Source organism: Pelobates fuscus, chromosome 4 (genome assembly GCF_036172605.1).
Source record: "Pelobates fuscus isolate aPelFus1 chromosome 4, aPelFus1.pri, whole genome shotgun sequence".
Taxonomy (NCBI): domain Eukaryota; kingdom Metazoa; phylum Chordata; class Amphibia; order Anura; family Pelobatidae; genus Pelobates; species Pelobates fuscus.
Window position 1 is genome coordinate 23,080,828 of NC_086320.1, and position 25,369 is coordinate 23,106,196.

At 40.2% G+C, this 25,369-nt stretch overlaps 1 protein-coding gene across 11 annotated transcripts in view; it reads left to right on the forward strand.

Moving 5' to 3' along the window:
- Window positions 1-25,369, forward strand: part of PTK2 (protein tyrosine kinase 2) — a 204,975-nt gene that overhangs the window by 106,573 nt on the left and 73,033 nt on the right. For 7 of the 11 annotated variants that reach the window (XM_063451018.1, XM_063451023.1, XM_063451025.1 and 4 more), the window contains 10 exons: window positions 421-500; window positions 762-824; window positions 7,815-7,869; window positions 8,493-8,633; window positions 11,445-11,522; window positions 12,248-12,355; window positions 13,563-13,680; window positions 17,680-17,710; window positions 20,005-20,057; window positions 25,039-25,122. In XM_063451018.1, coding sequence (XP_063307088.1) covers window positions 421-500; window positions 762-824; window positions 7,815-7,869; window positions 8,493-8,633; window positions 11,445-11,522; window positions 12,248-12,355; window positions 13,563-13,680; window positions 17,680-17,710; window positions 20,005-20,057; window positions 25,039-25,122 — 811 coding nt within the window. The remainder of the gene's footprint in view (window positions 1-420; window positions 501-761; window positions 825-7,814; window positions 7,870-8,492; window positions 8,634-11,444; window positions 11,523-12,247; window positions 12,356-13,562; window positions 13,681-17,679; window positions 17,711-20,004; window positions 20,058-25,038; window positions 25,123-25,369) is intronic. The other 4 variants (XM_063451019.1, XM_063451021.1, XM_063451020.1 and 1 more) reach the window with 1 other exon arrangement.

Genomic DNA, 25,369 nt, shown 5'->3' on the forward strand with positions numbered 1-25,369 from the left:
ACCTATGATACAGGGATAAATTATAACACATGCTCCCCTGTAATGTGTGTTTCGTTTTCATCTGTTTTGGGTACCTCAAAAGTCCTATAAAACCAAGGGATTTAGACGAACTAACTACATTACCCTTCCGTTACTGTGGAGTTTGGAGAATTATGGGCTTTGTGGTCCAATTACTTCTCAGAGCCATATTTTAGCATCCCATTTAATTTAGTGGATAGACAGGGATAGAAACTATTGAAAAAGAAGAAAGAGGGTGTGGGGGGACATAACGCGTATTGTTAAATAATCACATAAGTGATGGGAGGTGGGGCTCTGTAGATGTGCTGATGTAGCAGCTCTGTATATGTGTGTCTTTTATTTCCCCTTTTGTTTTACCTGTCCCTCTGTATCCTGATCACAGCTTGATTATACCTTTTACAGGTGAAAAATGACTACATGTCCGAAATAGCCGATCACGTGGACCAGGATATCGCATTGAAGCTGGGCTGCCTTGAAATCCGGTAAGATGACAAACTGAAATACTCCACTCAGAGGACATTAAATGTTTTCGAGCTCGAAGAAAGAATGTTACAGTCCTTCCCGTGTTACCATAGCTACAATATTGGGTGTAGAGCCCACCTGATCAATAATTTAAGGTTAGCCTCACATCACGGGAGCTGTATTTCAACATATTGTCCATCCCTGTTACATACATCAATATTTGCACACACATATCCTCATTGTGAAAGGAATATTCTAACACTTTATTTTTGGAATTGTAGGAGGTCATATGGGGAAATGAGGGGGAACGCCCTGGAAAAGAAATCAAACTACGAGGTTTTAGAGTGAGTATTGATCTGCTCTTCCCTTTGTTGTTTTTTTATGATTGGATGTTGTGAAATCTCTATTAGGGCCACATCTATAGTACCAGTAAAATCCTACACTGGGTAGTCTGTGCTGGCCTGTGTTTATGGTGCTTGTATGCCGAATGCTGGCTGGTGAAGCATCATGGGAGGTTTTGTCAGGGCCAGTATTCATATTGGCTGAGCCCTGGGCAACCTATATTAGCCGCTCCACCCATGTTTTTATTATTCCAGTATACCAGAAATAAGACAGCAGTAACTAACATTAATCTCCGTTCACCACCCTGTATCCTTAAATAATATGCAAGAACAATGATCCATTGGACCAGTGTTCCTGCTAAACACTATGAGCAGTCCAGCACTGAAACCTCTTAAAGTCTAAACCTCCGCTCAGTCAGTCAGTGACACCGAAATACGGATGATACTGACATTGCTAATGCGGCAGTGCATTTGTAAAAGGCGACCAGGGGGATGAAAAAATGATTTTACAAACAACTGGGGAGACGCTGACCTCACCTTAGATGCACCATAAGCACTACAGCAACATGTAGAAATGATGGTGCTTAGATAGCCCTTTTAAGAAACCTTTGGGTTTAACTATTAAACAATTAACTCGTTTTTTTACGTAGTTAATAATTAATCCTGTTGTTCATATGCAAACTGCAGATTGTGGTTGATATGATTTAATGGCTATTAAATCCAATTTTGTACTTCTTATTTTCTGTGCCCTAATTAAACATATTTCCAAGATTGACGTGGGTTGAGAAGACATTTAAAAGGTTAACTGATCATTTCATGATTTATTTCTCCTGTCTTGAAGAAAGAATGTAGTTTGGTGGAGCCAGACCTATCATGTAATAACCCCTGCCTAAATCTAGTATTGAACCGTTACAGATCAATTTGCTTGGAGTAGATCTTCGAGCCTTGAAACAGGTCACAGTGTCTCTGTACAAATCACATTGTCCCAGAAATAGATTATTACAAGCTTAGCTAGAAGCAGCACTTGTTAAATTTAACACTGATATGAAATGCTGATTTAAAAAAAAAAAAAAAAATTGGTAAAACCCTAAAAATAAAGGAATTGCTGTCAGGGGATGGAGTCTGCCTAATCTCCCTCACAGTGTAATAAGGTATTTAGAAATCTTCTCCCAGAGAGTAAGGTGGCTATTTCCATACTGCTTACAGACTGAATGTCCCATCGTAGGACTATCCATGACTTTGCAGACAGGCCGTTTATTGCACCCTGCTTGTTACCCCAGCATTCTCTGTAGGACACAGGCTATTGGTTTATCGTTTTTCAGATATCTGGTTTGCTTTAACATCAGAACTCTGTTAGTGCAGCCACTGTATGCTTTGACTTGAAGTATAAACAACATCAACATGTACTTATGTGTGTTGTGCATTGACTTAGAAGGTGTTACTATCCAGATAAAACCGGCTTTAATTATCCACCCATTCTAATGGCGATTCAAGTCACTCCGCAGTGGGCTGACATATTGGGAGTAAGCTATGGGCCTATGATCACCCACCTTAAACAATTATGGCTCAATGGATAACATATCATATTCCATTCTTTGAGCATATATACATACGGTAGTAAAAATTACACTATTGCCAAGAAAATGGCTTATTATATTCTCTACATATTCCGTTCAATGCCATTATAGCTTAAGTCTTGGCCTCTCTGGAAGCGGAAATTAACTTTTTCATATGGGAGTGCAGGAGTGGAAGGTTCACTGAACCACATCTGCATCAACTAAAAGGGTCTATACTATAAACAGCCCAATTTGCAATGTTTCTAAGATATCCTTGGTGAATAATAGCTGGATGGGTGTTTTTTTGTAGCAGGGGTTGGGGGCACAAGGCTCCTGTGCAATATCATGTGTTTCCCCACTGCAACGCAACACGTAGTCGTCCTTCTCCATTGCAAGATTTTTTTCGAATGCCTTTCACTGTGTTAAGATTTTTTTTTTTTTTAATTTTACAAGAACCAAAGCAACAATATTCAGCTGTTAGCAATGTACATTGGCACGGCAGAGTACAAAATGCAGAACATGGTCAAACTGTGATGTCCTCTCCTCTGATACATAGCCTGAGGCTACAAAGTAATGATCCCCAAGCCTTATCGAAGAGCGCAGGCACTGACCTACTCTGGATATTGTGGTCCTTGCAGTGCTTTAAATCTTTTATATCAAATGTCAAACATGTAATTTATCCAACAACTGCTGCCTGCTTAAAGGGACGCTGATTCATAGCCTATTCTGCAGCTGGGAGTACAGATTTGGAGCTGCACTAATGGATTTTAAGAAAACACAAGCACTTGTCACGTACGCACTAAATTCAGCAAGACTAAAATGCTTGTTTTATATTCGCTTTGTCATTCGACAGAAACTTCACATTAATCACTAAATTACAAATCGCTGCCTTTGTTTTGGGTTTGTTCCTATTGTTTCAGAAACAATCATTTTTTAATTCAGTATTTTGCATAGTAGCAATACAATACAGGACAATCGTGAATAATACGAAGAAAGAAATAATGATCAATAAAAACTAATTGTAAAACAAATCAATGTTATCGCTAAAGAAATAGAATTCTAATATTTTACCATTATTAAAAGAATGTGAGAAAATCTGTTTATTTTAGTTATATCTTCCCTAACCAAAAAAAAAAGGGCAATCGCATCCCTGTTTGGCTTTCAGAGTTTAAATGCAGAATTTATATTGTTGAAAAGAAAACGAAAAGAACTGGAGCCTATGGTTGCAAAACCTCCTAGTTGGGGGTTAACCCCTATGTTCACAATATACAAAAAAAAGAGAGAAATGGAGGATGTAACATGAAGCAAATATGAATGGAATACCAAATGGTACCCTGTAATATAACTTAACATTGAATATTTTTTTAATACATTTTGTTGTTTTTTTTTTTTTGGTCCACATTTGTTAGACGTTTTATTGGACTTATTAAATGTTAAGTTTTATTATAGGGTACAACACCATTTAGTATTCCATTCCCATATGCAGACTGTATTACAATCCATTGATCCATTAAGTTTCCTGTATTCTCCTGTGCACGGATTAAATTGCACAGTGAATAATTTGCCATTTCCTTCTGAAGCGAAATGAGAAGAGCTCCTGATGGTTTGGAAGGAAAGAACACGGAGGACATTAGAGATGACACGAAGTCACAAGGACACACAGAATATTTACCCTCCTGTCACAGAACCTTTGTGATCGTCCACGTGCTGAGCAAACGCACATTAGCAAGCTTACAGAGTCTGACTTCAGTAATGTAATTACCTAAATGTTCTCCGTCGCGGCCCTGGTAGGTCACCCAGCACGCCCCAGTTAAGACTTGTCACTTAGATCATAGCATTGTCAAACACGTAGCTCACACAGGAATGACTCTAAGAATTAATTAACTCATTGAGGGCCAGACCGGCACAGTACATTGATTTAAAATGCAACGTGCCCCATTCTGACACCCAAACATGCAGAAATATTTAATTAATGCAGAGCACAGCTGACCGTAATCTAATTTATCTGGCATGTTAACCTGGGTCCTTTTAACCTAATCTGCATTGCACTGCTTTATACAGATCTAGTGTACAGGTTATTTTACATTGTATAGCTTGGAGGAAAGACGAGACAGGGGTATATGATAGAAACATTTAAAGGGACTCTCCAGTGCCAGAAAAACAAACCAGTTTTTTTCCTGGCACTAGAGAATTCTGGAGTGCCCCCTGCCTCCCGCCCCCCATCCCATGTCGCTGATGGGTTAAAACCAGCGGGGGAGACCTAATGCGCATGTGTGGCAATGGCCGCGCGTGCATTAGATCTCCCAATAGGAAAGGATTATTCAATGCTTTCTTATGGGGAAAATCTGACGTTTGAGGTCTGTGAGGACGTCCAGCGTCAGATAACCGACCAAAGATCGATTTGGATTTTACATGACACATTACGAGGCTAACAGCCAGTTACAGTAACCCTAGAGTCTGACGGAGGTCCGTGAGGGCATCCAGCGTCAGATAACCGACCAAAGATCGATTTGGATTTCGGAAGCCCTCTAGTGGCTGTCTATTAGACAGCCACTAAAGGCAGATTTAGAGCTGCAATGTAAACATTGCAGTTCTCTGGAACTGTTTAACATTGCAGCACTAAGTGCAAAAGGGTCACAGCAACCAGACTATTTCAATTAGCTGAAGTGGTCTGGATGCCTGGAGTGTCCCTTTAAATACATAAAGGGAATAAACACAGTAAAGGAGGAGACTATATTTAAAAGAAGAAAAACTACCACAACAAGAGGACATAGTCTTAAATTAGAGGGACAAAGGTTTAAAAATAATATCAGGAAGTATTACTTTACTGAGAGGGTAGTGGATGCATGGAATAGCCTTCCAGCTGAAGTGGTAGAGGTTAACACAGTAAAGGAGTTTAAGCATGCGTTATGTAGGCATAAGGCTAGCCTAGTTATAAGATAAGGTCGGGGGCTAATGAAAGTATTTATAAAATTGGGCAGACTAGATGGGCCGAATGGTCACATTCTATGTTCTATGTCTCTCTGGATATTTTAGTTCTACTTTGGTATGATTTCTACAGGCTAACTTACGTTATTCCTATTGGACCTATCTCTGGATTGAGGGATTCTCTATAGTTTTGGACCTCTCTTTAGATTATACAATACCAGTTTAGTTTCAGCAGATTTCTACACCCCCTGAATGTCACTTTGGCCTTGGCAGACCTCTAGACACCGGATTGTCCCTTTTGATGTTGATGGATTTCTAAACCATCCCTTTTGTTCTGGACCAATTATTGTATTATATGAGATTGTTGGTTTGAGCCTCTTTTTGGTTTGGACTTGTTTCTAGATTGACATTACTTTCTAATTTGTATTGTATTTTCCCCCATTTTGTGGGATTCTCCTTTGCTGTGGACCTGTTTCTGGATTGTATGAAATATGACATAGAAACATAGAAACATAGAATGTGACGGCAGATAAGAACCATTCGGCCCATCTAGTCTGCCCAGTTTTCTAAATACTTTCATTAGTCCCTGGCCTTATCTGATAGCTAGGATAGCCTTATGCCTATCCCACGCATGCTTAAACTCCTTTACTGTGTTAACTTCTACCACTTCAGCTGGAAGGCTATTCCATGCATCCACTACCCTCTCAGTAAAGTAATACTTCCTGATATTATTTTTAAACCTTTGTCCCTCTAATTTAAGACTATGTCCTCTTGTTGTGGTAGTTTTTCTTCTTTTAAATATAGTCTCCTCCTTTACTGTGTTGATTCCCTTTATGTATTTAAATGTTTCCATCATATCCCCCCTGTCTCGTCTTTCCACCAAGCTATACATGTTAAGATCCTTTACCCTTTCCTGGTAAGTTTTATCCTGCAATCCATGAACCAGTTTAGTAGCCCTTCTTTGAACTCTCTCTAAGGTATCAATATCCTTTTGAAGATAGGATCTCCAGTACTGTGTACAGTACTCCAAGTGAGGTCTCACCAGTGTTCTGTACAATGGCATGAGCACTTCCCTCTTTCTACTGCTAATACCTCTCCCTATACAACCAAGCATTCTGCTAGCATTTCCTGCTGCTCTATTACATTGTCTGCCTACCGTTAAGTCATCAGAAATAATCACCCCTAAATCCCTTTCCTCAGATGTTGAGGTTAGGACTCTATCAAATATTCTGTACTCTGCCCTTGGGTTTTTACGTCCAAGATGCATTATCTTGCACTTATCCACATTAAATGTCAGTTGCCACAACTCTGACCATTTTTCTAGTTTACCTAAATCATTTTCCATTTGGCTTATCCCTCCTGGAACATCAACCCTGTTACATATCTTAGTATCATCCGCAAAAAGACACACCTTACCATCAAGACCTTCTGCAATATCACTAATAAAAAATATTAAAGAGAATGGGTCCAAGTACAGATCCCTGAGGTACCCCACTGGTGACAAGCCCAAGCTTCGAATATACTCCATTGACTACAACCCTCTGTTGCCTGTCACTCAGCCACTGCCTTACCCATTCAACAATATTGGAATCCAAACTCAAAGATTGTAGTTTATTGATAAGCCTTCTATGTGCAACAGTGTCAAAAGCCTTACTGAAATCTAGGTAAGCAATGTCTACTGCACCACCCTGATCTATAATTTTAGTTACCCAATCGAAAAAATCAATAAGATTAGTTTGGCATGATCTCCCTGAAGTATCTTTAATTTTGAAACATCTTTAATTTTGGCTCGATTTGGATGATAATCTCTCCATCTTTTTCCTAGGGGTATGGTTTGTTGGAAGCCAATAGTAGAGAGTGAATCATTGCAACTCTAAGCAACTTGGAATATCCTGACTGTCACTGTTCTGAGTGCATTATGATTAACAAGATATCTTCTGGAATTGTAGTTGAAAGCTGTCTCTGACCAGTGACCACTCGACAATGCTAGGTCTTCTGTAGGAATTTCATGATGTCCATGACGGCACATCTGCTTATACTTCTGTAGCTTTATTTGGAGCCTCTAGTATACTAAATACATTTAAAGATAATTTGCACCTTTTTAGGTTTTCTGTCTCTTGTAAGTCGCATTTAAATAGCCATTATTATAAAATTGGAGAAAGGTATGGTGCTACCATATTTTTATGCACATGACACATTACGAGGCCAACAGCCAGTTACAGTAACCCTAGACCTCCACCTTTACCTGCATTTTCACATGGATTGTATTTGTGTGTCTAGATGCAGCCGCATTGGTGCTGGTTTTTTGTTTATGCATCCGGTCTGTTATTGCAGTGTGAGATTGAGTGTGATATTGTGCGATTATTATTTGAATGTGCCATGACATGTCCTACTAACTTTTATTTTGACAGCGGGAACCTGTCCTGTGGTCTTTTCCCACAGATGTCTTCATTACGTGACATTATTAATTAGAAAACAAGTGAAACTCACAAGTTTTTTTTTCTTTCAGGAAAGATGTAGGTTTGAAGAGATTCTTCCCAAAGAGCTTGCTGGATTCTGTAAAGGTAAATTTATTTTTCTATTTACATTTCTACATCTTCTAAAATGTGAAATTGGCGATGACGCCAATTTGTTGGTGTGATGAGGGAGGTGCATTCCTATGCAGGGCCAGTAGTGTACAGGGGGGCAGCAGGTAGGAGGGAAGAGGGGTATTACACTCCCTAATACCCTCCCTCACTGGTGCTAATACCCACAAATCTGGGATCATGGCAGCTCTGATAAGGCTGGAAATGGAGCAAGTGTTAATTGCGAAAGCAATGGTTACCTGTGATACCTGATCTTTTTTAGGTTGGAAGTAGAAGCACATGGTTTTCCTCTGTCCGACATTTTTCCGTATAAAAACAATTATTAAAATACTTTGTTTTTTATCAATAATCAGTGACCTTTCCCACAGCACTGTACAATTTAAGGTTTGAGTTAGATGACCATCAGTTACTGCAGTTAATTCGGTTTTTGAGCTTACGCTCTTTTATTAAATAGTCTGGATTGCTGGATGTCCTGTATAATGAAAGAGACAGGTGGAGGGATATTTGTGCACCTCCATTCTGTCCTCCAAATTGCGGTGTGATTGGCTTTCTATGAATGGAACCAATGTATCATTTACTCTCTTTATTCCTTGAAATTATAGGCAAAGACGTTAAGAAAGCTGATTCAGCAGACCTTCCGCCAATTTGCTAATCTGAACAGGGAAGAAAGCATCCTGAAATTCTTTGAAATCCTCTCACCGGTTTACAGATTTGACAAGGAATGCTTTAAATGTGCCCTTGGAGTAAGTATTTAAACAGCCAGGAAGCGCTGATGAACAATTCTGACGACTCTGTGAAATACAACAATGTCCTTTCTGTGTGTGTGTGTGTGTGTGTGTGTGTTTTCTTTATTTTTTATGGAAAAAAGTATTTGATCCCCTATTGATTTTGAACGTTTGTCCACTTACTAAGAAATTATGTCTATTATTTTAAGGTGTACTTTAACAGTGAGAGACGGAATAACAAAAACAGTCGAGAAAAACGCATGTCAAAAAAGTTATAAATTGATTTGCATGTCAATGAGTGAAATAAGTAATTGATCCCCTATCAATCAGCAAGATTTCTGGCTCCCAGGTGTCTCATATACAGGTAACGAGCTGAGATTAGGAGCACTCTCTTAAAACTTGTTCCCTGTATAAAAGACACCTGTCCACAGATGTCAATCAATGAGATTCCCAACTCTCCACCATGGGCAAGACCAAAGAGCTGTCCAAGGATGTCGGGGACAAGATTGTAGACCTACACAAGGCTGGAATGGGCTACAAGACCATCACCAAGCAGCTTGGTGATAAGGTTACAACAGTTGGTGAGATTATTCGCAAATGGAAGAAACTCAAAATAACTCAGTCTCCCTCGGTCTAGTGCACCATGCAAGATCTCCCCTCATGAAAACGGTGAGGAATCAGCCCAGAACTACACGGAAGGATCTTGTTAATGATCTCAAGGCAGCTGGGACCATGGTCACCAAGAAAACAATTGGTAACACTCTACGTGAAGGACTTAAATCCTGCAGCGCCCTCAAGGTCCCCCTGCTCAAAAAAGCACATGTACATGCCCCTCTAAAGTTTGCCAAGGAATATCTGAATGATTCAGAGGAGAACTGGGTAAAAATGTTGTGGTCCGATAAAACCAAAATCGAGTTCTTTGGCATCAACTCAACTTGTTGTTTGGAGGAGGAGGAATGCTGCCCCAAGAGCACCATCCCCACTGTCAAACATGGAGGTGGAAACATTATGCTTTGGGGGTGTTTTTCTGCTAAGGGGACAGGAAAACTGCACTGCATCAGAGGGACGATGGACGGGGCCATGTACAGTCAAATCTTGGGTGACCACCTCCTTCCCTCAGCAAGGTCATTGAAAATGGGTTGTGGATGGGTATTCCAGCATTACAATGACCCAAAACACACAGCCAAGGCAACAAAGGAGTGACTCTAGAAGATGTACATTTTGGTCCTAGAGTGGCCTAGCCAGTCTCCAGACCTTCACCCATAGAAAATCTGTGAAGGGAGCTGAAGGTTCGAGTTGCCAAACATCAGCCTCGAAACTTTAATGACTTGGAGAGGATCTGCAAAGAAGAGTGGGAGAAAGTCCCTCCTGAGATGTGTGCAAACCTGGTGGCCAACTACAAGAAACGTCTGACCTCTGATTGCCAACAAGGGTTTTGCCACCAAGTACTAAGTCGAAGGGGTTAAATACTTATTTCACTCATTGACATGCAAATCAATTTATAACTTTTTTGACATGCGTTTTTCTGGATTTATTTTTTTCCTGTCCCTCACTGTTAAAATACACCTACCATTATAATTATAGACTGATCATTTCTTTGTCAGTGGGCAAACGTTCAAAATCAGCAGGGGATCAAATACTTTTTTTCCCTCACTGAATTGATTTAGCCAAAATAAAATTGTGTACATTAGTTTATGTAACACGTTAAATCCAAACATTTTACCATCAATTTAGTTATGTGTTTTCATAGTAAATGGAAATAATAAATTACATTGTAATCAAGTCCAGCATAAATATCACACACAAACGTACATCCCATTGGCTGCTGCTGTCACACGTTTCCTTTTGTAAGACACCTTACCGAAATATCATAAAATCTTTTACATTCAGTCAATGCATAGACATAGGTTGAGTTACATAATAACTGTCAATATTAAGGAGATAGAAAAACAGTGTTAAATTATGTTTATAATTTCTCCAGGAATACAATACTGGGCTTTCTAGCAGTACTGTTTGGAGGGAGTAGTCGTAACGTTTGTAAAATTAGATCAAACTTTGTGCTTCCATTGCAGAGCAGCTAGAACCCTCCCTAAAAAGGACAATATTTTTATCCCTTAAACGTTCACACACAGTTTCGGTGTATGGGATAAGTAGATTCTGTTTGTCATTGAATGAGTGGAACTGCCCTGTAAACTGATGGGAGCCATCCCACGGCTCCTGTCACTGTTCACATAGCCCTGCTCACTTGGTTTAGTCTGCGGAGTGCTGTGATTGGCAGAGACGCAGTACACCGTTTCTCTCCCCAAGAGAGCTCAGCCCAAGTCACATGAGATGTAGAAAAGCCAGGAGTGGAATTACACACTCTGTATCAAAGATCATCGTATATTAAAGGAGATTTGAAGTGAGAAACATAATAAAAATCCTCATTTTGAGAAATTTATCACAGAGACATCATCAGAGGTAGGTGTAGGTACATGCCAGGAAAGAATTGCAGAGTTTTTGACAAGCGCCTTATCAGACCCGTGTAATTAAGGTAGCTGAGTGAAGTGCACTGCATGTGCTAAGCTGCTGCTTTTCTCAGTTTAATTCTAAATAAACTGTGATATCACTACTGGCCTCCCTGTCCTTCTGTCACTCCACTATTGTGTGTCCGTGTACTGTAAGCGTTTTGTTTGCGTGTGCGCGCACACATTGACATTGCTTTATATAGTGTTTGGGTAATCCTGTCACATGCTATTCAATAATGTGCATTTGTACCATGGCCTTTCACAATTCATGTTATATCTAATTTATTTATTTATTTTTTCTTGATTGCGTTTTCCACCAAAGTCCAGTTGGATTATTTCTGTAGAGTTGGCTATTGGGCCAGAAGATGGAATTAGCTACCTGACTGACAAAGGTTCTAATGTGAGTATGATTGTGATGATGCTGCATTTGTTTCGGATTCTGGTTACAGAGGATGCACTCTATTTACTATTAACTCTCTTCCTACCGCTCATTTGGTACGTTAAAGGGACACTATAGTCACCTGAACAACTACAGCTTAATGTAGTTGTTCAGGTGAGATCTATAGCTCCCTGCAGGCAATCTAATGTAAACACTGTATTTTCATAGAAAATACAGTGTTTACATTGATTGATAGGAATACCTCTAGTGGCCGTCTCTCAGACGGCCACCAGAGGGACTTCCTATCATGCAGGGCCCTAAAAAGGCCCTGTATACGTCTGACGTGTGCAGGAGAGAGAAGGCGCTGTGCGCGCGCCTTCTGTCTCCAGCCTGTCAGCAGAGGAGGGGGCGGGCAAAGACCGTGAGCTGAGCTGTAAGTCAGCTCAGCTCGCGGCCGCGCGCATGTGCGGTAGTGCGCTCAGGACTTCAGAGAGCGGCATGAATGCCGCCCTCTGAAGTATGTGCGGCGAAGCTACGCATGCGCACAAGGGAGCAATGACGCTTCCAAATTACTGATAAATACTGTCTAACAGTGGATGTAGGAAATGGGGTTCTCTTTATTTTTTCAATAACCTCTTATCCGTTCTAGGTTTCGGACTTGCCTGTGTCTTTGTTAGACTTGTTGTGTATTAACCATCGCTGCACCGGTTTCAGCTGCTGATATTGTTGAATGTTATTTCTTTCAGCCCACCCATCTGGCAGACTTTACTCAGGTACAGACCATTCAGTATTCAAGCAGTGAGGACAAGGACAGGAAAGGGATGCTGCAGTTGAAGATAGCCGGTGCTCCAGAGGTATGACAGAATGCACGAGTGATGTTTAATATCGAGCGATACCGGACATCCTGCGTATATCACAGGATACTTAATATACAGTAGAATGTCTTCATTTGTTTTCATTTTATTCTTTATAACTAATCAGCAGTTTTAAAACTGTATTTGAGGCCATGTACACTCTAATGGAAGGCTCTTTGTTACCCATTTATTGTACTAAGTGAGCATTGTCGGGTTTCGTAACTGTTAACTCAAAATATTTTTTTCATATAATTTCATGATGTATCGAAAGGAAATCGATATGTGTAAAAACAAAAAATAAATTCGAAAAACTCGTTCCTACTTTTTATATATGACAGGCCCCTTCAGCCATATACATCCACCTTGTGTCAAACCGTGTTTGAAAGTGGACAATCCGTCTTTATGGTCTTTCCTGCTTCACTCCCTGCACAGAACATGGGAAAACCATAGAGACTAACTGTCACAAACATTGTCTGAGGCTCTAATATATGGCTAATGTATGTCTTACTTTCTAAGGTAGAAATGTTTTTTTTTTTACTTTTTTACATATACCTCTTTGTTAAAAAATAAAGAGTGATTTGTAAATACTTGAGAGGATATTAAAAATGTTTTTGAGATGGCAGCTGTCCTTTTAAGTTAAAGATGATGAAATCTGACTGATATATTCTCGGTAAGCATTAATTTTGTATTGTCTGATTTTTTCTTGATTTTTTACGTTTAGTTCTAGGGTGCATGTGGAATAAAAGTTAATGCCGGTTCCCACCTGTGCTTGTATGATTTTTCAGTTTTATACTTTACTCCATATAATGCATCCACGTGTTCAATTTAAGCACACTTCATTGACTTCTGCGTAGTAGAAGTCATTCCTTGACCCGATAATTATAACTTATTACGGTATTTTGCCTTCCCATTCCTATATATAGAAATTGTATTGTATCCTAGAAATTGTATTGTATCCTATAAATTGTAATACAAACGGTTTGCACCTGTTTCCTGTAAAACGGCCATTCACTGCTTCCCTTTTATTATATTTCCTTATGCGAAAACATGTTTTGAATACTTATTGTGGGGTCTTTTTATTAAATACCTAGTGATTTTCAATCTGTGTGTTTTGCTAATCTGTGCCCTGATGTCACGTACAGCTGTTGTGTGACACATGAAATACAGGAATAATGCCCCACTTGTTGGCCTGTCTTTCTCTGTGCAGCCACTGACTGTGTCAGCGTCTTCCCTCACCATCGTAGAGAACATGGCGGACTTAATAGATGGATACTGCCGGCTAGTGAGCGGAGCCTCTGAATCTTTTATCATCAGACCACAGAAAGGTAAAATTGATTTTCTGCTGGTGTGTAGCAGCAGGATTCACTGACAGACATCCTGGTGTGTTACTGCAAAGCTGGGAGCTTTTCTATATGCGAAGGAGCACACAGAGCAGCTCTCCAAGCTCTCTCACTCCCAAATCAAAGCCCTCGCTTGGTTCTTGAATAAATGTTCTGCCCCGTGATGCACTTTCCAGCATAACCTACAAATAGTCTCATTACCAAACTGGTTAACTCTTCTCTCAATGAAGGGGACCGTCTGAAATTCTCTGTAATGTATTCCTAATAGCTGGCCGGGAAGAATTAATTCTGTCAGCGTTAACCCAAAACTTGATCTTCTGTTCCTTTCTCTAGAAATTAGAACATAGCTCAGTGCAGAGTAATGCATCATTTCATGCCGGGGTATGTTAATATGGGGATCAGCTGGTGCTTGTTATCTGCCTGGGTAAAACTAAACCTGTTTCTGCAAACCTGCCCAGATTTGGCCCTAGAGACATTTTGTTTCGGCTGCATTTTGTTTTGCACTTGGAAGATAAAAAAAAAAACCCTGCTGAGAAATTCCCTTCTCAGACAGGTGAAGACCAACACTGGATCAGAGGTGTTGGCAGTGCAAACAGTGTGTTAATTGGGTTAACAAGAAATCGTAATTTGGGCCTCATAGTACTGGTGTAAATGCTGACACTTTATTACAGTGTGTAAATACATGTCTGTGATTAACCCCTTAAGGACCAAGGTTCTTTTTTTAAGTGCCTTTTTGCAAATTTTGTCATGTATTAATTGTATCTTAATTGTGTCCTTGTATCTGTTTATGTGCACACATATGTTATTATTTTTTTTATTTTTTTTTGTAGAAATAGGTCTTTTTTGATTCCATATAGGTATTCATAATACAATATGAAATTTTAATTTGAAGTAAAAGAGAAAATATTGTATTTTTTCTCAGTTTTGCCTTTTATAATATTTGCACAAGTGCAACTAGAGAAAAACCATTTAAAACCGATTAACTTGTTAGTCCTGATTTTTACGCCGCCCAACGTGTCTCGGATTTCAATCGATGGGTTTTTGGAGATAATAGAACAGTCTGTTGAGATCACAGCTTCATAGTAGATGCAGAGAACCCAAAACGGCTACACAAAGGATGATATCATTGTAGTAGAGTAGATGCCCACTGGATTTACCTACATGGAGTTGCTGATGTCTATTTTCTTATCTCACATATATGTGTATGTGTGTGTTATGCATTGTATTTTTGTTCCTGGCCAAGCTTTTATATCCTCTGTCAGTGTTCGAGATTTTCCCTTGTCGAATTCTGCCATCTGATTTGGGAGCCAAATTAAGATGCAAATTAGTCCAATGAACTTCTGTGACACCTTCTGTTTCTTGAGAATTGTCAGACAAACACTGGCAGGGGGTGTCAGGCACGTTTCATTATACATTTTCTTCCTGGAATGATATTCTGCTTATAGTAGTCTTAATATGTTGGATTTACCCCAATCTTACTATCCAGGTCTGTAGTGGTGCCATGGCGAGTTATTTTTAAGACTTGGTTAGTAGCAGAGGACTTGATATTTTAATATTTTAGAAATATATTTATACACACAGTTTATTTTATTAAAGTGAGCAGTCTCTGGCTTCTCACTGTTTAGTAGATATACCCCCAACATACTATGACAGCTGACTAGCAAGTACAGATCAGCCGCCACACGTTTAACCCATGCGCCACCAATGGTTATTTAACTATTTGCCTGCTGACTGCAAAAAGCAAGTGAACCGTAATTTGCCAATGTGCATTCTGTCCCTGTTTAGTTTAAAATCGGTGGTTCACTCTGGATACCGAATGCATTCTACTGATTGGTGCATATTCTGCCTGGTTGGCCGAATTCTAACCTGAGTTAGATTTAGAGAATTGCCATTCTAGTCGGAATTCAGCCATTTTCTCGGGATTTTGTCCATCTAGAAAAATGTGGTGTTTAGTGAATTATTCTGGAAGTCCCCAAATCTCTCTAATGCAATCCTTTTTACCCTGAATACCATCTCCTCTTCTCAGAGGTGCCCATTGGCGCAGTGTTCACAATACATTTTTAGTGATGCAATGTGATTTAGGCCGTCATAAGGGATCAGACTTTTTATTGGGAAGATTTGAACGTATCTACACATGTCTCCTTTGACGTTCATACCCCATTATCTTGGTTTGACATTGTGACCTATGTTTTGCTTTATTGTTCATGGAAGGGCGCTTCCTGTGTCGTAAGTGAGTCTCTTCCTGTATCTCTCCTGGTAATCCGGCGGTTATTTTCATTGTTTCCCATGCACCGCCGTTTTCCCTCCTTAAAGCGGTTTGCCCTTTCAGCCCGTCAGTGAGTCTTGTGTTAGGTATAACACTAATGCGTGTGTACAGCTGGTCTCCCAGGGCTGATTGCATAGAATATGATTGCCATGGATTTCACCTGCAGGACTTGCATTTAAAGGACATGTCAATTCTCATTAACTTGGTACAGCAGCCGCCTGTCCTCTGCTCATCACTGCCAGTGACGCACAGTTTTTTTATTCCCGAGCCTTGGTGTTTAACCCTGTTAATTCCACAATGGGTGTGCGTCATATTCCAGTTTTAAAAGCAGGGCTCAAAATACCCACTTTAACCTTGGCAAGTAGATATTCACCCCTGGGGAGCATAAAAAAAGCTTGCAGTGGCGAGTATCATTTAAAGCTCCCTCTTAACTTCCCCCACTTCCTGAGCAGCTCACTCCTAACTTCACACACTGCCCGAGCAGTTCACTCCTAACTTCTCACACTGCCCGTGCAGCTCGCTCCTAACTTCTCACACTGCCCGTGCAGCTCGCTCCTAACTTCTCACACTGCCCGAGCAGCTCGCTCCTAACTTCTCACACTGCCCGAGCAGCACCCTCACTCCAGCTCCCCATCTTGGACGTCCCACACTACTTTAGTCTTGATTTCTACAGAATTTAGCTGTTTTATGAAACATCTTTGTCATCCCTTCATGGCGGTCAATCAGATAGCTTGAAGGGGTTCCGGTTTCAGTCGCTTTGAACTTTAAAAGTGGAGCTGAGGGTCTTTGTCCATCTTGGTGCTAGCCATTCATGATACATGTAATACAGCTCCATAGTGAAGTGTCTAACTGGCCAGCCAAACGCATAACTGGTTTAAGTGCTTTTTTTTTTGGTACATTACATATATTATTAAATTTGTATTTAGAAGTTATATCTACTAAATGGTGAAATGGTGGGGGGGGGGGGGGGGGGGGTTCAGTGGTGTTTTCTTATCCTGATCTATTTTATGATTTATGTAAGGAATTCTATCCATTCCATTCCACGGTGTCTAGACTATTTGGATACTGTTTGGGAATTCCCGTCCCAGTTTGACAAAATAATCAGAGAAACTCTGTTGGACAGCAGTGATAATGAGAGCGATGAGGAGCTATAAGCAGTTATGGCGATTACAGAGCCCTTTTAAAGGTCCAATTCTTAACCTCTAAGTTCATAGTTTCAACACGGCAAATACATACTAACTCATTCTATACTGGTTATGATCGGTTCATTTTAAGCCTGGGTTTACAAGGGCAAAGATATTTTGTGGGTAGTATTTATCATGCAGCCTTGGAGCATCTGCAGGGATAAAGCTATTTTTCAGATACTTTTGAGTTTATTCATAACATGAGGAAATACATTTAGCAGATTTGGGTCTCATATTGATAATAAAATAGATTTGAAGACATTTTTCCTATTGGACCCTTCTTTTTCACCATTCTACACATTTTGTTTCCAGTTGCCACAATGTATTAATGTGTTCATGGATTACAGATAATTAAAGGAACACTATAGGGTCAGGAACACAAACCTGTATTGTTAAAAACCACAATTCCAGCTCCAATCTGTTTGTTATTGGTAGAGTGTAACGTTATGCTTAGTAATAGTCTGTTTGTTGAAGTACTGAGTCCATGTATGATTTATTACAAGGTGAAATTAATTCTATTTCTTTATTTAACAGAAGGGGAACGAGCTTTACCATCAATACCAAAGTAAGTTCTACTTCATTCCTTATAACTCTCCCCATATTCTTGCCCACAAACCGTTTTTTCATTTGTTGCCCTGAAAAATCCGGGTTCAAGCCCCTATCACTTTATTTCCAGTCCTCTGTGACTAATTGAATGCTACACTTTAACATTGCAGTAGGCTATAACTACAATCATTAGGAAATAGGAATTCAACATCTGTCGGCAGATCATGTTACTGGTCTTAAGAACATTACAGTCAATCTATACTTCATATATGCAAAGCTTAATTACTTGCTTTAACCCCTTAAGGACACATGACATGTCATGATTCCCTTTTATTCCAGAAGTTTGGTCCTTAAGGGGTTAAAAGTGTATGGGGGGTGGGGGGTGTTAAGCTATGCACAGTCTGTCTCATCTACAGCATGAGGAGCCTGAACATTTAAAGGAGACTTGTGCCCAAGATTTTTTAGATTACTTTATTTTATTTTAATTTTTTTTTTTTAAATAAAGGAGAAAAATAAACAAACATTTTTTGTGAAGTCTGGAAAAAAAGTTAAATATTTGGAAGCCACACCTTTTTATTTACATATTAATTGTACATTACATGATATGGGAAGGATTTTTACACACACACACTTTGCAAAAGGGGAAACCTTTTTTTTTATTTCATTTTTTTTTTCAGCATCATCTTCATTGTATTTTATGTTTCCTATCAATATATGTGTGTACTGATCTTATCGAAGTGTGATCATATTGACATATTTTCTTATCAAACAAGTTTGGATGTGATATAGTGTGGTATGGTGTGGTAGTCACTTGGTGTGGTGTGGTAGTCACGTGGTGTGGTGTGGTAGTCACGTGGTGTGGTGTGGTAGTCACGTGGTGTGGTGTGGTGTGGTAGTCAGGTGGTGTGGTGTGGTAGTCACTTGATGCGGTGTGGTAGTCACTTGATGCGGTGTGGTAGTCACTTGATGCGGTGTGGTAGTCACTTGATGCGGTGTGGTAGTCACGTGGTGTGGTGTGGTAGTCACGTGGTGTGGTGTGGTGTGGTGTGGTAGTCACGTGGTGTGGTGGTCACGTGGTGTGGTGGTCACGTGGTGCGGTGTGGTAGTCACTTGGTGCGGTGTGGTATAGAAATCAAATTGTATGGTTGAGTATAACAATGTATAGTACAGTCAGTGTAACTGTGTGTCAGTTCCTCTGTGTGTAGCTATAATGTTCAAGAAAATAAAACTAAATCAGAATAACAACATGCATAAGCAGCACGTTTGTATCAAAACAATGATTTGTGTGAAAGAGAAAGGTATAAATGAAATTAATGTTAAGGGAAAATAAATGTTTGATTTAAAAGTGAAGTAAACCATTGTTTACACTGCTGTTCGCTTGACTCCTGTTTTATCAATGAAGCAGTTTATCTGCCCAAAACAATAAATAAATAAAATGTATATATTGGCCAATTATCCCTTAAATCACCACAGTGACAAAGCTTCCTTTTATGTTGCCATGTTTCTCAGTTTGTATGTAGATAACATGGCTGTCAGTTATACAGGGTCGTGGTAGTGCTGGTTGGCTCCTGTGTGCCATGGGACATGTCTCATTTAAAATCCCAGCCGTGCTTAATGATGACCTCTATAACTGATGTAAACTAATTGGCTAAACCCGCAGACTGATCCAAATCAAGGGCACCCAAACCAAAAAGACCATTTGTCCTGACCACAAATTAAGGCTGATTAAAAACAATGTTTCATCTTTTCAACAGAATTTGTTGCGAATTGACAAAGTATTTATACATTTTAGGCCAAAGTAGCCAATCTGCGAATAAAGTAAAGTTGGAGATTTTTTCAATTTCTTTGGCCTTTGCAGGTTCCTAAATAGCTTAATGTTAACACGTGTGTTCCTTGTTCCTGTGACTTTAGAAGAGGCAGAGTTTATTGTGGAGCCTTCTGATATTTAAAGTTTAACCATTTCACTGACAGCACTGATCACGCAAGAAGTGAAACCACTGACGTAGTGTTTAGTATTGCTTAAGGTTCTCTCTCAGGCGATGGACCATCTCCTCTACAAATAACCTGTTATTTATCTGGCAAAAGAGCTCTTCATGGGTTTATTGCATCAATTTGCATAATTTGCTTCGGCTTTTAAATCTGTCACACAAGGGGAGTCAGTGGTATTTCCTCCCTCAGTCTCTCCTCCTCCTCATCTCTGTGGGCAGTGGATTGGTCCTCCTAATTACAGACAGTGGCCTGTTAGCATGAACACACAGCCTCTTTCAGTGAGAGAATGTGCACCATTCACAGATTCAACCTTCTCTCTTACAGACTGGCCAATAATGAGAAGCATGGAGTCCGAACGCACACAGTCTCCGTGTCAGGTAAGAGCTCACAGTCTGAGACGGTGTCCCTTACAAGGTTGCACCAGGCCTACGTGGCTACAGGCAAACTCCAGCAGTTACTAACCCTTATCACGATTAGAATGAATTTGAGCGGGTCGCAGAACTGTTTGGAAGTCTAGCCAGGGCACAGACTACCTGTTGCTGAGAGTGATGGGAATTATTTACTAGTAGCTGGCCCTGTAAGCCATTGATTTACTTCTGTTACATTGTTATAACATGTTAGGCTTGTGAAGTGTCAGTCTGTCACTGCTCAATCAGATTATGGGCCATGCACAGGGCATGGATCGCAAGCAATGCATAAACTGGCATTAATACCAGAATACGTAAAAAAAAACAAAAAACAAGGCAGCTATAAGACAATCCTTCCTCTACTTTCCTCCGGTTTGTGAAGATTAAGCTTTGTTATTTTTTTTGTTTTTTACTAAAACGTCTTCATTGTAGGAACATAACTTCATTAAATATGATTTTATAGGATCCTGGAGTAAAGGGATACGTTGCTTGTTGGCCATTTTTTCATAAGATTGTTAAAGCTGTGTTATCTTTGCTAGTTAGTGATCTGACTGCGATGGTGGCATTGTACACTGCAACATATATTCTATCTGACATTCAAAGGTTTAAAACGAATGACATCAATGTAAATCAATGGCTGCTAACTGAACTACATTTCTCATGATGCTTAGCCAGCCTGGGGTACCAGGGTTAACCATGTCAGTGTAGCCAGTGTTTGGCAAAGCGCTAAATATCTGCTCTCTGTCATGACATTGTATATAGAGACTAATTCTGAATGAACTGGGGGAGTGGAACATTTATACTTAGAACATTCTTTACCCGCAGTTTAAATATGGAGCATATAGTGTCATCCTGAAACTTGTCATTTTACCCATGAAGTAATAATGTCCTTACAGTAATCACTGTGGACAGACAGCATGCACGATATAGTATGGACTCTGCTTGCTAAAAGTTTATGATTAAGGATGCAGTGCGCGCTGCTAGAGGTTCAGTGTATGCTACGAATGTGGTGTGTGTTCTGGAAACTGATGTATTCTATAAGTGCTGTTTACTATACAACTGGCGTGGTGTTATGGGTAGGGTGTGTACTGGGAATGTCATGTTTTCTAGGGTAAAAAGGGGTGCTAGTGTATCAGGTATACTAGGGATGCAGTGCATGCTAGCTGTATGGTGTATACTAGGGATGCAGTGCATGCTAGCTGTATGGTGTATACTAGGGATGCAGTGCATGCTAGCTGTATGGTGTATACTAGGGATGCAGTGCATGCTAGCTCTATGGTGTATACTAGGGATGCAGTGCATGCTAGCTCTATGGTGTATACTAGGGATGCAGTGCATGCTAGCTCTATGGTGTATACTAGGGATGCAGTGCATGCTTGCTCTATGGTGTATGCTAGGAATGCAGTGTATGCTAGCTGTATGGTGTATACTAGGGATGCAGTGCATGCTAGCTGTATGGTGTATACTGGGGATTCAGTATATGCTAGCTGTATGGTGTATACTGGGGATGCAGTATATGCTAGCTGTATGGTGTATACTGGGGATTCAGTATATGCTAGCTGTATGGTGTATACTAGGGGTGCAGTATATGCTGGCTGTATGGTGTATACTGGGGATGCAGTGCATGCTAGCTGTATGGTGTATACTAGGGGTGCAGTATATGCTGGCTGTATGGTGTATACTGGGGATGCAGTGCATTCTAGCTGTATGGTGTATACTGGGGTTGCAGTATATGCTGGCTGTATGGTGTATACTAGGGGTGCAGTATATGCTAGCAGTATGGTGTATACTAGGGATGCAGTGCATGCTAGCTGTATGGTGTATACTAGGGATGCAGTGCATGCTAGCTGTATGGTGTATGCTAGGGATGCAGTGCATGCTAGCTGTATGGTGTATACTGGGGATTCAGTATATGCTAGCTGTATGGTGTATACTGGGGATGCAGTATATGCTAGCTGTATGGTGTATACTGGGGATTCAGTATATGCTAGCTGTATGGTGTATACTAGGGGTGCAGTATATGCTGGCTGTATGGTAGGGGTGCAGTATATGCTAGCTGTATGGTGTATACTAGGGGTGCCCTATATGCTAGCTGTATGCAGTATACTAGGGACATAGTACTCCAAGAGTACAGTGTGTTCTACAGGGGTCTTAGAGGTGCAGAATGTATAGTGTCCGCCGCCCTTCTTCCTGTATTTCTGTGTACATATAAAATATAAACATATCAGTGTGCAGGGCACTGGTGGACCTTTGATTGCTCATTCAGTACATTGCTGTCAGTGTAATGTTTACATTTTATTTTAATCACGGTTTGTTACTGTTCCTGTTGCTTCTTCCCGCCTGGCTTTACTGTAGACCAGCTTAGGCGGCACGTATTCTCTTGCTAAGAGCTGCCGTCAAATCCTTCCGCTTTATTCCCCTACATTTCATTGTAGCAGTTGGCTGTTTAAATCCCGTTTGCAGGCTACTGTTGGTGTTTTACACTTTGCTTGGTTCCCTGGAGGGACAGAGACAGACCTTCCTTTATTTACACAGTTAGGTCACATGTTTGTGCCACGCACACATTACTGCCTCTATTTTATTTGGTTCTCATCCCCCAGTCCCTTCTGCCATCCCTGGTTTCAGATGGCTCTGTTACAGCAGTCTGATCTAATCCTGGAGAACTAAGCAGCTATTTACCTCCAATAGCTAGAATACACGTCGCGATATCAAGCCTTAAACTGCTAATGGACCAGTTTTAAAAGCCATGGCCATTTTCAGAATTGACTGCAGGTTAATCAGGGTTTGTTTTGATCTCCCAACCCTTCTAAGGATTTAGTTGTTTACTTGCTAAACACCGAATTATAGTGAATTAGAGCACTTAGACCGAAATATCAGACCGACTTGGCATTATAGTCCTAGTTTGCCTATTTAAACCTAATTTTAGCAGTTACCGGTAATTCTTCAGTTAACTACAATAGTGTGTTAAGTGAATAACCCTTCCCCACCATCTCTGTTCCATGTAGCGACACTGTTTGTTTTGTTTTTCCTGGACACATCCCTTCCTCCTGCACTCGGACCGTACATGAAAAGTACTGTATTAGCTGTCAGCGTGTAGATGTGAGCCGTCAATCCCTGCAGACACATTGAGCAGTTGTTTTTGCTGCTGGAAGATATTTGCAAATTTCCTGACGATTGTGGGCATTTGTACACCGTAAAGCAGTAAATTCTCCAGAGAGTCCTGTCCTCTGAGCAGACAAATAGCCATTCTTGTAAGTCTCACCACTAATGTGTAGAACGCACAGTGCCCTCTCTGTCCTCCAAACTTTGAACACCCCTAGGCTGTATGTGTAGCTCAATGGGCTGCTTGTTTCAGGTCTGGCTTCCGTTTTCATAACACATATTTACCCTGTAAAGGTAGATCCCGAATAGCTAGCCTGATTGGAACAAGTTAGAGCACAGGATAGAATGTTAGGATATGCTAGAACCTCTTTCATGCCAATAAATAATCACTAAATCTATTCATCGGTGTCAGACAAGAAAATAAACTATTGGAAAGAAACCATTTTTGCCAGCCCTCCAGCAAACTGTGCACCCCTGATTAGACTTGTGACTTGCGACTACTCATCCCTAGAGATAGGAGTAGGTAAAAATCAATGCGTTTGGATTCTAGATAAAAGTAGAACACACACAAATGTACTTGCAGTGTATTGTTAACCCTTTCAATGCAGGAGAGCATTTTATTAGGTTTGTCGTCTCATAAGGAAAAATATCAGGTCAGTCCCGATAAAAAAAATAAAAATAAAAAAAGGTTGGGTATATCATACGCTGTCAGTGTTTGTATACAGTAATGTTTTTTGGAACTTCAAAGCCGGTAAAAGAAGATCCCCACTTGGTGATGATATCCTGAGGCCTAGTCACTTAATGTGTCATTACTATGTACCATCCTCGCCGTTTTGTTTTGTTTTTGTGTGTGTAAACGGTCAGCAGATTTTTAAAGCAGTAGGTTATTCTTCATTTTAGGTTAACGGACATAAATGAAACGCTAGCTGGATTTTATATGGGACTCCATAAAGAGTCACATCTGAAAAAGCTGTAGGCACAAATGCAACTTTAGGTTTTTGCCTAATTCGTATGCTGCATTTTTTTGTATGCTCACACACAAAACAATGAAAAGCCTTCACACTTTGCAAAAAGTGAAGGGGCATAGTTAATCAAAACTTTTTAAAATATCCCTGACTGCTGTGGTTTGTCAAACCCTGCGTTGGAAACCGGCTATGTAGGGTTGGATATTGCCATCTATATCACCGGTACAGCTGCTCAGAACATTAGTCACCAAAACAACTTTAGTCAGGAGTTCAAATAAATGTTGTTCCTGTTTATGCAACTGTAGCCACACCTCCCCTGGCTGTGACTGACACATTCTGCATGCAAACAAAATGGTTTCATTTTCAATCAGATGTAACTTACTTTAAAAGTTTGTACCTCCTGCTTTGTAAATTGATCTTTACACACACAGGAGGCTCCTGCAGGGTCTAGCAAGCTGTTCACATAGCAGGGGATACGAAAATCTAAATTAAACAGAACTTGCAATAAATAAAGGATAAACTTTAGATGACTCTTTACAGGAAGTGTTTATGGAAGGCTGTGCAAGTCACATGCAGGGAGGTGTGACTAGGGTTCATAAACAAAGGGATTTAACTCCTAAATGGCAGATGATTGAGCAGTGAGGCTGCAGGGGCATGTTCTATACACCAAAACTGCGTCAGTAAGCTAAAGTTGTTCAGGTGACTATAGTGTCCCTTTAACTTACATGATCTGAGTTTTATAGTGTGAATGCTACATAGTGTGTTTTACGCACCACAATTTTCACCCTGAAGTTCTTTCTATTTTGCTTTCCTATGACTCCTTTTATTTCCAAGTTCTAATTTCACCGATTTCATGTCTTCTCTCTCCTGTCTCACTTGTTAAGGTTCCACACCCTCTCTTCCTAGAAACCAGAAAGCCAAATGCTTTTTGCCATTCATCCTTTGCTCCCAAGAGTCGCCTTCAAAGGGTACTGCACCTCTTCAATGATGGCTGCCACACTAACCCTATGCATTTACAGCTTGTTTGCTTTCTGTTAACACCCCATCCTCCAATTATTAACCTGCGTTTCTAACGCACTGTTTTGCAATGCATGTGAGTATTGCTTCATGGCCAGATATCTAACAGACGTAGCTAGGGTTTGCCGTCTTGATAGTGTGAAAGGTTAGTACACGAAACGTGTTGCAGTGCAGTATGGAGCGAAGTTTATTAATCAA